This window comes from Physella acuta, unplaced genomic scaffold, assembly GCF_028476545.2.
Source record: "Physella acuta isolate Inbredline_101_S28 unplaced genomic scaffold, ASM2847654v3 ptg000008l, whole genome shotgun sequence".
Classification (NCBI taxonomy): Eukaryota; Metazoa; Mollusca; class Gastropoda; family Physidae; genus Physella; species Physella acuta.
The window spans coordinates 1,422,988-1,440,277 of record NW_026731528.1 but is presented as its reverse complement, the minus strand read 5'-3'; the positions used below and the strand labels follow the sequence as shown (position 1 = coordinate 1,440,277).

Genomic DNA, 17,290 nt, shown 5'->3' with positions numbered 1-17,290 from the left:
GTCCTCCCCTATTCTGTCCTCCCCTACTCTCCTACTCTGTCGTCCCCTACTATGTCCTCCCCTACTATGTCCTCCCCTACTCTGTCCTCCCCTACTCTCCTACTCTGTCCTCTTCTACTCTGTCCTCCCCTACTCTGTCCTCCCCTACTTTCCTACTCTGTCCTCCCCTACTCTGTCCTCCCTTACTCTCCTACTCTGTCCTCCCCTACTCCGTCCTCCCCTACTCTGTCCTCCCCTACTCTTCTACTCTGTCCTCCCCTACTCCGTCCTCCCCTACTCTGTCCTCCCCTACTCTGTCCTCCCCTACTCTGTCCTCCCCTACTATGTCCTCCCCTACTCTGTCCTCCCCTACTCTCCTACTCTGTCCTCCCCTACTCTGTCCTCCCCTACTCTCCTACTCTGTCCTCCCCTACTCTGTCCTCCCCTACTCTCCTACTCTGTCCTCCCCTACTCTGTCCTCCCCTACTCCTGTCCTCCCCTACTCTGTCCTCCCCTACTCTCCTACTTTGTCCTCCCCTACTATGTCCTCCCCTACTTTGTCCTCCCCTACTATGTCCTCCCCTACTCTGTCCTCCCCTACTCTCCTACTCTGTCCTCCCCTACTCTGTCCTCCACTACTCTGTCCTCCCCTACTCTCCTACTCTGTCCTCCCCTACTCTGTCCTCCCCTACTCTCCTACTCTGTCCTCCCCTACTCTGTCCTCCCCTTCTCTGTCCTCCCCTACTCTCCTACTCTGTCCTTCCCTACTCTGTCCTTCCCTTACTCTCCTACTCTGTCCTCCCCTACTCTGTCCTCCCCTACTCTCCTACTCTGTCCTCCCTTACTATGTCCTCCCCTACTCTGTCCTCCCCTACTCTGTCCTCCCCTACTCTCCTACTCTGTCCTCCCCTACTCTGTCCTCCCCTACTCTGTCCTCCCCTACTCTGTCCTCCCCTACTCTGTCCTCCCCTACTCCGTCCTCCCCTACTCTGTCCTCCCCTACTCTCCTACTCTGTCCTCCCCTACTCTGTCCTCCCCTACTCTCCTACTCTGTCCTCCCCTACTCTGTCCTCCCCTACTCCTGTCCTCCCCTACTCTGTCCTCCCCTACTCTCCTACTCTGTCCTCCCCTAATATGTCCTCCCCTACTTTGTCCTCCCCTACTCTGTCCTCCCCTACTCTGTCCTCCCCTACTCTCCTACTCTGTCCTCCCCTACTCTGTCCTCCCCTACTCCTGTCCTCCCCTACTCTGTCCTCCCCTACTCTCCTACTCTGTCCTCCCCTACTCCTGTCCTCCCCTACTCTGTCCTCCCCTACTCTCCTACTCTGTCCTCCCCTACTCTCCTACTCTGTCCTCCCCTACTATGTCCTCCCCTACTATGTCCTCCCCTACTCTGTCCTCCCCTACTCTCCTACTCTGTCCTCCCCTACTCTGTCCTCCCCTACTCTGTCCTCCCCTACTCTCCTACTCTGTCCTCTCCTACTCTGTCCTCCCTTACTATGTCCTCCCCTACTCTGTCCTCCCCTACTCTGTCCTCCCCTACTCTCCTACTCTGTCCTCTCCTACTCCCCTACTCTGTCCTCCCCTACTCTCCTACTCTGTCCTCCCCTACTCTGTCCTCCCCTACTCTCCTACTCTGTCCTCTCCTACTCCCCTACTCTGTCCTCCCCTACTCTCCTACTCTGTCCTCCCCTACTCTGTCCTCCCCTACTCCTGTCCTCCCCTACTCTGTCCTCCCCTACTCTCCTACTCTGTCCTCCCCTACTATGTCCTCCCCTACTATGTCCTCCCCTACTCTGTCCTCCCCTACTCTCCTATTCTGTCCTCCCCTACTCTGTCCTCCCCTACTCTGTCCTCCCCTACTCTGTCCTCCCCTACTCTCCTACTCTGTCCTCTCCTACTCTGTCCTCCCTTACTATGTCCTCCCCTACTCTGTCCTCCCCTACTCTGTCCTCCCCTACTCTCCTACTCTGTCCTCTCCTACTCCCCTACTCTGTCCTCCCCTACTCTCCTACCCTGTCCTCCCCTACTATGTCCTCCCCTACTATGTCCTCCCCTATTCTGTCCTCCCCTACTCTGTCCTCCCCTACTCTGTCCTCCCCTACTCTGTCCTCCCCTACTCTCCTACTCTGTCCTCTCCTACTCTGTCCTCCCTTACTATGTCCTCCCCTACTCTGTCCTCCCCTACTCTGTCCTCCCCTACTCTCCTACTCTGTCCTCCCCTACTCTGTCCTCCCCTACTCTGTCCTCCCCTACTCTGTCCTCCCCTACTCTGTCCTCCCCTACTCCGTCCTCCCCTACTCTGTCCTCCCCTACTCTCCTACTCTGTCCTCCCCTACTCTGTCCTCCCCTACTCTCCTACTCTGCCCTCCCCTACTCTGTCCTCCCCTACTCCTGTCCTCCCCTACTCTGTCCTCCCCTACTCTCCTACTCTGTCCTCCCCTACTATGTCCTCCCCTACTTTGTCCTCCCCTACTCTGTCCTCCCCTACTCTGTCCTCCCCTACTCTCCTACTCTGTCCTCCCCTACTCTGTCCTCCCCTACTCCTGTCCTCCCCTACTCTGTCCTCCCCTACTCTCCTACTCTGTCCTCCCCTACTCTGTCCTCCCCTACTCTGTCCTCCCCTACTCTGTCCTCCTCTACTCTGTCCTCCCCTACTCTGTCCTCCCCTACTATGTCCTCCCCTACTCTGTCCTCCCCTACTATGTCCTCCCCTACTCTGTCCTCCCCTACTCTGTCCTCCCCTACTCTCCTACTCTGTCCTCCCCTATTATGTCCTCCCCTACTCTGTCCTCCCCTACTCTGTCCTCCTTTACTCTCCTACTCTGTCCTCCCCTACTCTCCTACTCTGTCCTCCCCTACTATGTCCTCCCCTACTATGTCCTCCCATACTCTGTCCTCCCCTACTCTCCTACTCTGTCCTCCCCTACTCTGTCCTCCCCTACTCTGTCCTCCCCTACTCTGTCCTCCCCTACTCTCCTACTCTGTCCTCCCCTACTCTGTCCTCCCCTACTCTGTCCTCCCCTACTCTCCTACTCTGTCCTCCCCTACTCTGTCCTCCCCTACTCTCCTACTCTGTCCTCCTCTACTCTGTCCTCCCCTACTCTCCTACTCTGTCCTCCCCTACTCTGTCCTCCCCTACTCTGTCCTCCCCTACTCTCCTACTCTGTCCTCCCCTACTCTGTCCTCCCCTACTCTCCTACTCTGTCCTCCCCTACTATGTCCTCCCCTACTATGTCCTGTCCCCCCCCCCTTAACTCTACTGCCCCTTCCCCCCTCTCCCCCCTGTTCTGCATCAAAATCGTGTGGCGTTACATTTCATTGTACGATTTTTCGATCACACCGAGAAAAACATTTGACATAAATATATTTTTTTTTCAAAACAGAAATGTACATACATTTAGACGTGCGTGCCCATAATTTAATTTAAATCTACACCACACCTCAAACTCTGGATCATGACCTAGAACAATGATTAAAGAAGACAAATATTTACTAAAAAAATCAGATGTAATAATAAATATGTGAAACGGTAATAAACGGCTGCTTTTATATTTTACAGTGTAGTTGATGTGACATAGAGGGAGGTGGGGTGTATTCAAGGATGTCTAATCCAGTCAACTGCCCTGCAGTCATCTCACATGTCAGTGTGCATTGATCCATGTGACTGATGACATATGACACCAAACCAGAAAGTAGACTGGGACATGGATGAACATAAATTAACATGCATTATTTGCAAGGTCACCTGACTAGGTGTTGTGTTTCTAAGTTTTGGCTGAAATAAAACACGTTTTTTTGGTGGCCTTGACTTTGGATCGTGACATGTTTTGTCTGTATCTGGCTTTGTTTCGTTGCTTCTTTGTGTGTGTGTTGGTTGCTGTGTGTGTGTGTTTGTTGTTGCTGTGAGTATGTTGTTGCTTTGTGTGCTTCGTGTATGTGTTGGACTGCTGTGTGTGTGTTGTTGTTTTGTGTGTTTGTTATTGCTGTGTGTGTGTGTGTTTGTTGCAGTGTTTCTCTCAGGCTTTTTTCCGGATGGGCACTTGAATATTTCGGGGGGGGGGGGGGGGGGCACTGGTAAAAGTATCCATTTTCTATATAAATTATATTTCGTTCGGGGAGGGGGGCAGTGAAGAGATGCACCGGTTTGTTGTTGTTGTGTGTGTGTGTTTGTTGTTGTATGTGCATTTGTTGTTGTTGATGTGTGTTTGTAGTTGCTGTGTGTGTGTATTTGTTGCTGCTCTGTGTGCGTGTTTCCTGCAGCCGTGATGCGATTAACACCCACCCCTAAGGCTTTAACACTAAAGTGTAACAAAACAATAGACGATTTATACATTTTAAATAAGTTACTGCGCAGTAGTGTTCTTTTTTTTAAACTTTGAAACCATGTAGCGTGTACATTACAAACTTCTAATTGCCGGTTAGAACAATACCCCGGCAACAAGACTTTACTTTAGGAAATATAGTGAAGTCTTCACTCCCACCCAGTCTTACATAGGGATTAACAAAGTAACGTCCTAATTGGTCCTATATTGGGCAGTGGAAGAGACATCCTACTTTAGACAAGGACGGAGACGTCTTACTTTAGAGACGTCTTACTTCAGACAATAACAGATACGACTTACTTTAGACAACGAGAGAGACGTACCACACAGATTTAATCCACGCAAGAGCACCCACTATCGAACATCACCCACTATCGAACATCACTTACTGTCGAACATCACACACTGTCGAACATCACCCACCGTCGAACATCACCCACTGTCGAACATCGCCCATCGTCGAACATCACCCACCATCGAATATCACCCACTATCGAACATCACCCACTTTGGAATATCTCTCACTAAAGAACCTCTTTTTTTGTGGAGCCTCATCTTAGTAGTCTTAACCTCGCGGTCAGGCCGGAATCAGTCCTCTCATCAGAAAAACATGTCATCAGAAAAACATGTCATCAGAAAATATGTCATCAGAAAACATGTCATCAGAAAAACATGTCATCAGAAAAACATGTCATCAGAGAAACATGCCATCAAGAAAATATGTCGTCAGAAAAAGGTTAGAACAACACCAGAAACCTATTGGCCTTGTTCACCCATGCAACACACAGTACAACTTTATAGTTTGACACATTTCATCTATTTTTAAAATACGAAGCACACAAACAAGGGCATTTCACCAGTAATTAAATTAAGGAGAACAAATATTTTACAGTTATCTTTCTTCCCATTTCCACGGCAACATGGCGTCCTTTCGTTTCCGCTGATTATAGTTAAACATAGCAGCGGGTATTCCCGTTATGATGATGATGTTTACAGAAAGCGTCCGTGTTTTCTGTCTTCTTCAACTGACCACATGGCTAGTTTGATGCTGTCCAGGTTCACGATTTTTTTTCCCACCGATAGCAGTCGTGTAATATCAAAAATAGTTTACTAACTTGTATTGCAGATTAAAACTGATTAGCCATAGCGCACTTAAGACTTAAATTAAGAAATTCATTGAAATAAATCAGAGTTTTTTTTTTTTTATAAAGAAGAATTGATTCATGATAGTTGTAAACGGTACTAAAAATGATTCTGGGAATCGCAATCTAAATCTAATTCACTAAGTTAGTTGTCTATAAACCTATCGTTAATGTAGTCTGAACACGGTGTGCACCCACGCACGCACGCACTCACGCAAGTGCACAAACAAGAATACAATGATGCTTTTTTTCTGCGATCGCCTCTCCTCCTATCTTCAACACGTGTCTACACCATTATTTCCGTGATTATGTCTGACTGATGGTATTCTACAAACGTTACAAAATCTTTTTTAAAATTAAAATTTAATTTCCTTAGCCTCTTAAATAAAAATAAGAGTAAGATTAATAAAAACAGAAATTGAAAGCACTTATAACAATAAGATTTTAAATGCTCTGATAATTTAAAAAAAAACAACTAATTCGCCTGTTTCAATGAACGTATTGGTCGCTAAAATGTAGAATGTGTAGATATCACTTCCATAAATAAGGTCACACCTATAGAAGGAGGGATAATCTGACTTCTGAGACAACGTTTCAGATATATATATATATATATATATATATATATATATATATATATATATATATATATATATATATATATATATATGTATATATATATATATATATATATATAATTATTAAATTAAATGCTCTGTGTGTAAAAACGCAACCCTTTTAGTGCTTTTCAAGCCTATAGTTTTCTTTAATTAGTCTAAATTAAATAAAGATCTAATTACGTTAAATTTGTTATCAAGTTGCAATATTATCCAAACTGTCCTTTTTTACCATGACCGACGACAGGTAGAGAGTAAAGTAACATAAACAGTTGTATAAATAGTCTAGTTCTATGTCAATATACATTTACGCTTCTTCTTCTGCGTTCTTAATTTAAATTTTATGCTGGATGATTTAAACATCAAGTCCAACTATTTAGGCTTCTGAAAGACAAGATCAGATGGGCGGGTGGTTTAGTAGTTTGCTAATTGGCAATATCAGTAGCTTACTAATTATCTAAATATCTAATTATCTAAATATGTCCTGGCAATTGTGACTTCCTTTATTGAAACACAATGTTCGAGCTCTTGCTTGTGAAATCTCTTTCTGGTAAATGTTCGAATAACATCACTGGTGTTAGTTTTATTTTGAACAGTCTTTTCTGTAAATTTCTATCATTTTCTTGGTGGGGGATTTTATGAACTGTGACGTAAGCCGTTCTGTTTGACTGCGCATGCGTCGAGCGAAGGCCCCCTGCGTGTTGTCAAAATGAAGCAGACGAGTGGTGGAGTAGCCTAACACCTTCAGGCACATCCCAACAAACACATCTTCGAGGTGGAAGTACGGAACCTGAAATCAAATACGGTCAAAATAGGTCAGCAACACTGTGGTATTTAGTAAGGTCATCGAGAGGTCATCGATGAATGCCTTCCGTTTTAAAGGGATGTCACACTTAAAAAAAAAAAGATTGTCTATTTAGAATGTTAAATGAGTTGTCTATCTTTTGTAAAGGGAAATAACATTTCCCACATCACTAATTATTACTATTTAATATTGAAAATTTTAGCAAATCCTGACAAAACCGGGCCAAGATAATCATGCTTTTTAAACAGAAATTGTCTTTTTAAAAAAGCAGAGTATATTTCTGTAAAAAATAAAACTTTTTAAAAAGTGTGACGTTACAGTTTTAAGAATTCCCCATTGTCACACATCGTCACATAAGTCCGACCCCCAACCTGAGTTTGACAACATTTACGGACGACCTCACACCATTTCTTCATATATACTCTACTTCATCTGCCCAATCGATATCTAAGCCTAACGATGAATCGTTTTTTTCCCCTATAGGACGACAGAGGATTCAAATGTTTTGAGTAAAAACTCATCAAGAAAATAAAGCTCAGCACTGGTTGGGCACCTAGTAACAGAATTAAATGTGTAACGTTTCTAAGCTACCGTCTTTAACCAGAAAACAGCTTCTAAATCAGGAGCAGGTGGTCATCACGTGGTACAAGTTATGTCATGGCTTGTAAGTATAGCTTTTAGCAGAGACTAAACTGTCCTTTTTTGTAGGTTCAAAGGTTAGGCCTGATAGGGAATATTATAAATATCATACAGGATCTTAAAGAGTTTATATTAAATCAGAGGCGTAGCGAGGGGGGGGGGGGGTGCGGACCGCACCGGGTGACACCATTTAGGGGGGTGACACCAAGGCAAAAAAATAGCAAAAATATATAGAGAAAAACTTGAGGGGGTGCAAATGGTAAGTTTGAGGGGGGGGGGGGGGGGGGGGGGAGGTGGGTGCAAATCGAAAACTTGAGGGGGGGGTGCAAATCGAAAATTTGTCCCCGGGGAAGGGTCGCTACGCCTTTCGGGGGGGGTGAACACCATTAAGTGCCGCACCGGGTGAAAACCCGACCCTCGCTACGCCACTCTATTTAAATTACTTTATTCACAAACTCTTTAATAAAAGAGTGTATAATTTATATATATATATATATATATATATATATATATATATATATATATATATATATATATATATATATATATATATATATATATATATATATATATATATATATATATATATATATATACATATATATATATATATGTATGTATATATATATATATATATATATATATATGTATGTATATATATATATATATATATATATATATATATATATATATATATATATATATATATTATATAAACGAAAAGTCACATAGCAGTCATTTGAAAAGAAACATCTCTAGTAACATTAGCAATACATCAGAGGCGTAACAAACCCTCCCGGCGCCCGGGGACAAACTTTCAATTAAGCGCCGCCCCCCCCCCCCCCCCCCATTTATTTTTTATGTTTATAATTCAAAACTGCAGCTAAAATGAGCTTTTAATTATTTTCCTACCCAATTTGGCGCTACTTTGGGTTGGCGCCCGGGGACATATGTACCCAACTCCCCTTCCCTCCCCCCCCCCCCCCCCCCCGCCTTTGCTACGCCTCTGCATTGCATCTAAAAATTCAATGAAACCAAAGCAAACTATATTTAGATTGTTTACCACACGACGTATTCTGCTATTGGTGGATGTAAGCGGAAGCACAAATAAATGATTGTAGCACTCTAAAATCAAATAACATTAAAGCATTTCTAATGCAAGTTAGTTCCTATACCGGAAAACAAAGAATTGGTTGAGTACAGTTTAATAATGTCGGGACTTTGATAACTTGATTGTAATAGGAAACGGGATGGCTGGGTGAGGTGATTAAATTTTAGTCTGATTGAACTAGTCAAAGGTGCGGCATCATACATTAATGTTAATTTAATTTAATTATGGTGGGACGGAGTGGTCTAGCGGTAGAGAGCTGGACTGCTAACCCGTTAGTCTCGAGTTCGAATCCGGGTTCATGTTAGTAGACCGTCCCTGAGTCCACCCAACTCTGATGGGTACCTAACTCACGTTAGGGAAAGTAAAGGCGGCTGGGCATAGTGCTGACCACACTATCTCTTCATATGCCGAGGTCACAGAAACAAGTGAACTCTACTTCACTTGCCCCATTGACCGTCAGGTTTGAAAGGGAAACTTTACTTACTTTACTAATTTAATTATGGTGGAATTCCCATTAATTGATAACACTTGCAGTTTACGTATCTAAAAGTTAAATTAATTTCTGCAAATTAGCTAACGTATTTTAAAATATGTGTTCAAATCTTAAGACATTTAATTAAATCTTGCAATATTTTGGAGAATGTTAAAATTCATATTTAAAAATATCTCTTTAGTAAGATTTACATAAAAATATTATGAATTTTTAAAATTAAATGCATCGATTACAAACGCTTCAATACTCGAAAAGCTAGTATGTCTCTCTTCTATGAGAGACAACTCCAAAATCAAACAACTGCTGCCTTGTAGTTTGTTCTAGGTTGGACAAAAACTATTTAAACAAATCCAAAAAGAAAAGCAGGCTGAAATCGGAGTCAACAGCCTATATGGCGCATAACCAGTCGACACGTAGGCCTATACTTAATTGTGTTTTAGGGGATCCCTTTCAACACCAAAATTAAGAAAGAAGAAGAAGAAGATAAAGTGGGTAGAGCTAAAAATGAATCTGACCACATTTCCGTTCTTTAAATACCTTTTCGGGGGGAATAACTAGATAAAATAGAATAGCAGCGAAACAGAGATTGATTCCCTCCCTTATGCACATGCAAACTCTACTTCACCTGTCACATGGGTATTTGCCCATTTTTCATATTTTTCATAATAATAAGGTGTAGAAATGAATAAAAGACAGAAATATAAACATACGTTCACTTATACATAGATATAGATAATTAGGATCCCCTAACGCCTGTACTATCCCCCTGACACTTAATCACACCATAAGTTGGTGTGATAAAACTCACAACGTTCACAGTTCACAACATTCTTTCTTTCGTCTTGGCGGAAGTAGGTCATAAAATAGAAAAGTCAGTGTCTTATTTATAAGATTGATATATAAAACCACCACACACATAATAAACTACCATCATCTGCCCCATATAACACACCACAAATAACCACCATCAACTACCATTTGCGTGTCATGTAAAATGGGCACTATCACTAACTTACTCTTCTACACAAAGAATTCAAAACGAAACTCTTGGAATTGTTTTGTAAAGTAAAGCCTTAAATTTTGATTCGACCCTAACACGATCTGCACAATTCTGTTCATAACAAACTTTTTTTACACCAGCACACCAGCGCTTGTGATATTTGTACTTGCCTGCTTCCATTTTCTACCCATTGTAAAGCTTGAATTAATGTCAGCAAAACGTAGGCCGTCTTATGAAGTGGATTGCATTTTTGTTTTGTTTTGTTCGTGTTTGGAGTGTGTATTGAATGCAATGTAACGTTAACAGCTGTGTTAGAATGGTTTTGTAGTTTTCCGTGTCCTTAGGGCAACTATGTTAGTTTCTTAGCACACTGATAGCTCAGCTGTGAGTGTATAGAACAGTGGCAGCATACGGAAAATGTATATTAACAAAACCGTGATAACAGAATACAATCATAGGGACAAAATTGGGACAATAATTTGAAAAAATGTTGACAATAGAGTGACATAATAATTATTGGGACACCATTGTGACAACAGAATAACACTATTGTGACAAGATCGTGACAACAGAGTGATAAAACAGTGAGACTACAGTGACAAAATTATGAGACCATTGTGACAACATTGTGACAACAGAATAACTACTGAGTGACAAAACTGTGACAATACAGTTACACCATTTTAACACCAATGTGACACCAATGTGACATAGTGACAGCAAAGTTACCTGTGTGTAGACATGTGCCACGCCCTGGGCTACAGCAGCCCCACCCACATAGCCCGTCCCCGAGCAGTATGGGTCGTACACGTCCTTGGGGAACTCCGCCTTGGTCGCGTGCCATTTGGATGACGTGTCTCTGACTACTGGCACTGACCTGGCAGGGAATGAGATGGTTAGATACAAGGCTTTAACATGCTATACGCCGTGTTTCTTTCGTTTGATACAAGGCTTTAACATGCTATACGCCGTGTTTCTTTCGTTTGATACAAGGCTTTAACATAGCTATACGCCGTATTTCTTTCAGACATTTTTCTCGGGGGGGGGGGGGGGGAGGCACTTGAAACCGGTTACAGTAATAATTTTTTCTATATAGATAACATTTTTTAAAATTTCGCTGGGGGGGGGGGGGGGGGGGGAAATGCCGCCACCCAACTCACCAAAGAGATTCCTGATAGAACATTAATTTGATTATATGAGATTGTGAGACAGCCATACATGGTTTTAAGACAGCTAAACATGGTTTTAAGACAGCCATACAAAGTTTTAAGACAGCCATACAAAGTTTTAAGACAGCCATACAAGGTTTTAAGACGCCCACAAAGGTTTTAAGACGCCCACAAAGGTTTTAAGACGCCCGCTAAGGTTTTAAGACGCTCACAAAGGTTTTAAGACGCCCACAAACAGTGGCGTAGGCAGGGGGGGGGGGTTAGGGGGGGTCATAACCCCCCCCCCCATAGACCCCTCGGTATATATAAAAAGTATGAGGGGGGGGGGGTACAAATAGAAAGTTTGAGAGGGGGGGGGGGGGTGGAAATCGAAAGTTTGAGGGGGGGTGCAAATCGAAAGTTTGAGGGGGGGTGCAAATCGAAAGTTTGAGGGGGGGGGGGTGCAAATCGAAAGTTTGAGGGGGGGGGGGTGCAAATCGAAAGTTTGAGGGGGGGGGTGCAAATCGAAAGTTTGAGGGGGGGTGCAAATCGAAAGTTTGTCCCCGGGTAAAAATTGGAACCCCCCCCTTGAGACGATCCTGGCTACGCCACTGCCCACAAAGGTTTTAAGACAGTGACACCTGCTGTATGTAGAAGTAATGTAGCCTACGTTTCTCTCTCACCTGCAGACGCCACCGAGAGAATATTCCAGAACTTTCTTGTTGCTGTTGATAGCGGTCAGCAGGTTGGTCAAGTTTACCCATACGTCGTCGTCTGTTTTAAAAAAATACCTGGGAAATTGCATTGGATGGTAAGTGGCTCGGGATAGACAGTGGCTCTGGTTAGTGGCTCTGGTTAGTGGCTCTGGTTAGTGGGTCTGGTTAGTGGGTCTGGTTAAGGTAGTGGCTCTGGTTAGTGGCTCTGGTTAGTGGCTCTGGTTAGTGGCTCTGGTTAGTGGGTCTGGTTAGTGGCTCTGGTTAGTGGGTCTGGTTAAGGTAGTGGCTCTGGTTAGTGGCTCTGGTTAGTGGCTCTGGTTAGTGGGTCTGGTTAGTGGGTCTGGTTAGTGGCTCTGGTTAGTGGCTCTGGTTAGTGGCTCTGGTTAGTGGCTCTGGTTAGTGGCTCTGGTTAAGGTAGTGGGTCTGGTTAGTGGCTCTGGTTAGTGGGTCTGGTTAGTGGCTCTGGTTAGTGGGTCTGGTTAGTGGCTCTGGTTAGTGGGTCTGGTTAGTGGCTCTGGTTAGTGGCTCTGGTTAGTGGCTCTGGTTAGTGGCTCTGGTTAGTGGCTCTGGTTAGTGGCTCTGGTTAGTGGCTCTGGTTAGTGGCTCTGGTTAGTGGCTCTGGTTAGTGGCTCTAGTTAGTGGCTCTGGTTAGTGGCTCTGGTTAGTGGCTCTGGATAGTCGGTCTGGTTAGTGGCTCTGGTTAAGGTAGTGGCTCTGGTTAGTGGGTCTGGTTAGTGGCTCTGGTTAGTGGGTCTGGTTAAGGTAGTAGATCTGGTTAAGTAAGTGGCTTTTGTTAGTGGATCTTCTTAGTTAGTGGCTCTTGTTAGTGGCTCTTGTTGCGGTAGTGGTACTTGTTAGTGGCTCTAGTTAATGACTCTATTTAAGACTGTGGTTAGGATGTTGACACAGAGATAGGGTAGAATAAAACGTTAAGTATAAGTGTGTTTTAAGGTGGTAGCTCAAGTTAGGGTAAGGGCAACGTGTACTGTTATGGAGTAGTAGCATGAGTTTAGTTAGTTTAGGCAGCGGCTCTGGTCAGTTAGTAGCACTCAGATAGTTTAGTCGCTCTGAAACCAAGCCTACCCATGTCATCAACTAAAAAGCGACCAGCTGAAATGTCCTCCAACACCACTCGTTAGGACAAAGTCCCCAAACACCACACGTTAGGACAAAGTCCTCCAACACCACACGTTAGGACAAAGTCCCCCAACACCACACGTCAGGACAAAGTCCTCCAAAACCACACGTCAGGACAAAGTCCTCCAACACCACACGTTAGGACAAAGTCCCCCAACACCACACGTTAGCACGTCAGGACAAAGTCCCCCAAAACCACACGTTAGGACAAAGTCCCCCAACACCACACGTCAGGACAAAGTCCCCCAACACCACACGTCAGGACAAAGTCCCCCAACACCACACGTCAGGACAAAGTCCCCCAACACCACACGTCAGGACAAAGTCCCCCAACACCACACGTCAGGACAAAGTCCTCCAAAACCACACGTCAGGACAAAGTCCTCCAAAACCACACGTCAGGACAAAGTCCTCCAACACCACACGTTAGGACAAAGTCCCCCAACACCACACGTTAGCACGTCAGGACAAAGTCCTCCAACATCTCACGTCAGGACAAAGTCCCCCAACACCACACGTTAGGACAAAGTCCTCCAACACCACACGTTAGGACAAAGTCCCCCAACACCACACGTTAGGACAAAGTCCCTCCAACACCACACGTCAGGACAAAGTCCCCCAACACCTCACCTCGCATTAGGACAACGACTGGTAATCCACTGCATGGCCAAGACAGTTTTGAGCGTCAGGTTTCTGTAGGAGTCGACAAACTCATACAGGACAATGTCCTTGTGCAGCTCTGACTCGTTGAGGACATCCTGTCTGACGTCATCGTTCTCTGGCTGGCCGAGGAGGAAGAAATACCTTAGAGGAGTCGACGTGTCATTAATGTACCAGTAGGTCATTAATTGTTTCATTAATATACCAGTAGGTAATTAGTTGTTTCATTAATATACCAGTAGGTCATTAATTGATTCATTAATGTACCAGTAGGTCATTAATTGTTTCATTAATATACCAGTAGGTCATTAATTGTTTCATTAATATACCAGTAGGTAATTAGTTGTTTCATTAATATACCAGTAGGTCATTAATTGATTCATTAATGTACCAGTAGGTCATTAATTGTTTCATTAATATACCAGTAGGTAATTAGTTGTTTCATTAATATACCAGTAGGTCATTAATTGTTTCATTAATATACCAGTAGATAATTAGTTGTTTCATTAATGTTCCAGTAGGTCATTAGTTGTTTCATTATTGTACCGGTAGGTCATTAATTGTTTCATTGATGTACCAGCAGGTCATTAATTGTTTCATTGATGTACCAGCAGGTCATTAATTGTTTCATTGATGTACCAGCAGGTCATTAATTGTTTCATTGATGTACCAGCAGGTCATTAATTGTTGCACTAAAGTACCAGTAAATTATTTATTGTTTCATTTATATAACAGTAGGACATTAACTATTTCATTAATATATTGGTAGGTCATAACTGTTTCATTAATATACTAATTAATTTACCAGTAGGTCATTAATTTTGTCATTAATGTACCAGTAGGTCATTAACTATTTAATTAATATACCAGTAGATCATTAACTGTTTCATTAATGTACTAGTAGATCATTAACTGTTTCATTAATATTCTAGCAGGTCATTACCTGTTTCATTTATATATAAGTAGTTGATTTATTGTTTAAATATTATACCAGTAGGTTATTAATAGTTTCATTAATATACCGGTATGTCATTGATTTATAACAAGATGTTGTATTAATGTCACAGTAGACTAGAGCATAGTTTAATTAAATCCCTTAGATCATTATCCTAAATTACAAATTGTATATTTTTAAGAATCGTAGGAAATATTTCACAGAAAAATATCATAAGAAAAAAAATTGAGTACTAACTGTGAAATGGGTAGAAGATGTAATGACTACGATTTGCTGTCCTCAACCTTTCTAAACAATATATCAACAACTTTTACTGCTTACATTTACCACGCTTAGTTCATCACAAAACATAGGACCAGGACAAAAACATACACGGCACCCGAGTGTGCAGTTTTCTGTGTGCGGAAATTTTCCGTTGCACTTTATTTTGTGCGCATTTTACTCTGAACTTGTAAATTTTAATGCCATTGAATTGATGGTTACATTAATTTAATTTAAAAAAACATCAGACAAATTTACTGACGTGCAAGATTTTTCATTTAACTTGAGAAACTCTGAAGGACAACCTGAGGACTCCTGTAGGACAAATTGCGACCCAATTAGAGGACCCATGTAGAACAACTTTAGGACCCCTTTAGGACAACTTCAGACCAAAGTAGGACAACTTGACGACCCCTGTAGGACTACTAGAGGGCCCCTTTAGAACAATTTGAGACTCCAATAAGACAACTTCAAACCTAAATAGGACAACCTGAGGACCTCTATAGGATAACTTGAGACCCAATGGTAGGACAGTTTGAGACCCCTGTTACCCTATAGGACAAAATGAGGACCCCTGTAGGACAACATGCGGACCCCTGAAGAACAATTTGAGACCCCTGTAGGACATCATGAGGACCCCTGTAGGACAATTTGAGACCCTGTAGGACATCATGAGGACCCCTGTAGGACAACATGAGGACCCCTGTAAGACAACATGAGGACCCCTGTAAGACAACATGAGGACCCCTGTAAGACAACATGGGGACCCCTGAAGGACAACATGAGGACCCCTGAAGGACAATTTGAGACCCCTGTAGGACAACATGAGGACCCCTGTAGGACAACATGAGGACCCCTGTATGACATCATGAGGATCCCTGTAGGACAACATGAGGACCCCTGTAGGACATCTTGAGGACCCCTGTATGACATCTTGAGGACCCCTGTATGACAGCTTGAGGACCCCTGTAGGACATCTTGAGGACCCCTGTATGACAGCATGAGAACGCCAGTAAAAGTACACCTGATCTGGATCAACGTGACGAGACTACAATAACATCCGACAATGATTTATTAGTTGGCGAAATATCTAAGTGTGTAACTTGTAGAATTCATTTGGCAAGGGGAGACAATATTGGTCTGTGGGGGAGGGGGCGGGATGTTTTATGTGCGGGTGGAGTAGGGTAGACTAGATGAAAAATAGGAAAGATGGGGGCGGGGGGAGTAAATAGGATGGACTACGAGAAAAATGGGGTGGGGTGGATGTACTGTCTGTGGGTGGACTAGGATGGACTGAGAGGGGGGGGGGGGGGGGCAGGGGTTGGAGGGACCATCTGAAGACGAGGCAGGTTGAACTATCTGTGGGTTAACCTGAATTGCCTTGTGAGGTGGGGATGAAAAGGGGAGGGGGTATGTCTGTTTCCTTACCTGACTTTATCTCCCACGTCCCTGACACTTGCCAGCCAGGTGTGTCTGATCACTGACCTCGCGACAAAATTTTTCGCCTGGACATGAATCACGATGACCAGCGTGACGTCACTGTTCATGCACAGCGCCGGGATGTCAACGCTGACGTCAAACTCGGCCACAAAACAGCCCGGGCAGGCAGACGTCCTCTGACCAGGCCGCTGTTTGGGCCACGTCTGCTGGACATCAGGCCAGCGGGAAAACTGGAGAAACGCCGCTGACACCAACAACAGACACACCATCAATATCAACAACGACGCCCATCTTCGAGCTTGGATTACCTTCAACGTTTGAGGAAATATCCCATAATTTTCACCTTTCGATTCAGGCATCGCGGTTACTCATACCTAAAAATGTGTTTATTTAAAAATAAAATTATTTGGTTGTTTAATTAAACACAAAACGATAACGTATCCAGTCTAGAACAAAACAACCGCTTCAACTGCCGTCACGACGACATTTGTGTGTGTAATATGCGCGCGGCTTAAAATAAACCCCGGTGTGCTGTTGCTGACAGAGACGAATGAAACATGAGACAGGCTTACTTACACACTGCTGCGCCGGAAGCAGACGGCAAGCTGTTGTCCGCACTATTATATTATTATCGATAAATAGACACAAAAGTACTGAAACCGTGAAACAAATTTGACGCTACCTGTAAATAAGCTATATTTTTAAGGGGTCATCCATAAATGACGTCACGCTTTTTTGGACGATTTTTACCTCCCCCCCCTCCCCTCCGTCACACGTCGTCACAAAAAGCCAGACCCACCCCCCCCCCCCTAAAATGACGTCACACCTCAACCTACAACCCCCTAAACATTGCAGTTGAATT

General features: G+C 43.6%; 1 protein-coding gene across 1 annotated transcript; it reads right to left on the bottom strand.

Moving 5' to 3' along the window:
* Positions 1-6,544: 6,544 nt before the first annotated feature.
* LOC131951950 (beta-1,3-galactosyltransferase 5-like) lies at positions 6,545-16,971 on the bottom strand. The gene is made up of 5 exons (XM_059314456.1): positions 16,417-16,971; positions 13,743-13,916; positions 11,943-12,050; positions 10,841-10,988; positions 6,545-6,853 (listed from the first exon to the last, which is right to left on the bottom strand). The coding sequence occupies exons 1-5, from the start codon at positions 16,785-16,787 to the stop codon at positions 6,647-6,649; spliced, it is 1,008 nt and encodes a 335-aa protein (XP_059170439.1). The 5' UTR covers positions 16,788-16,971; the 3' UTR covers positions 6,545-6,646.
* Between the last annotated feature and the right edge of the window lie 319 nt (positions 16,972-17,290).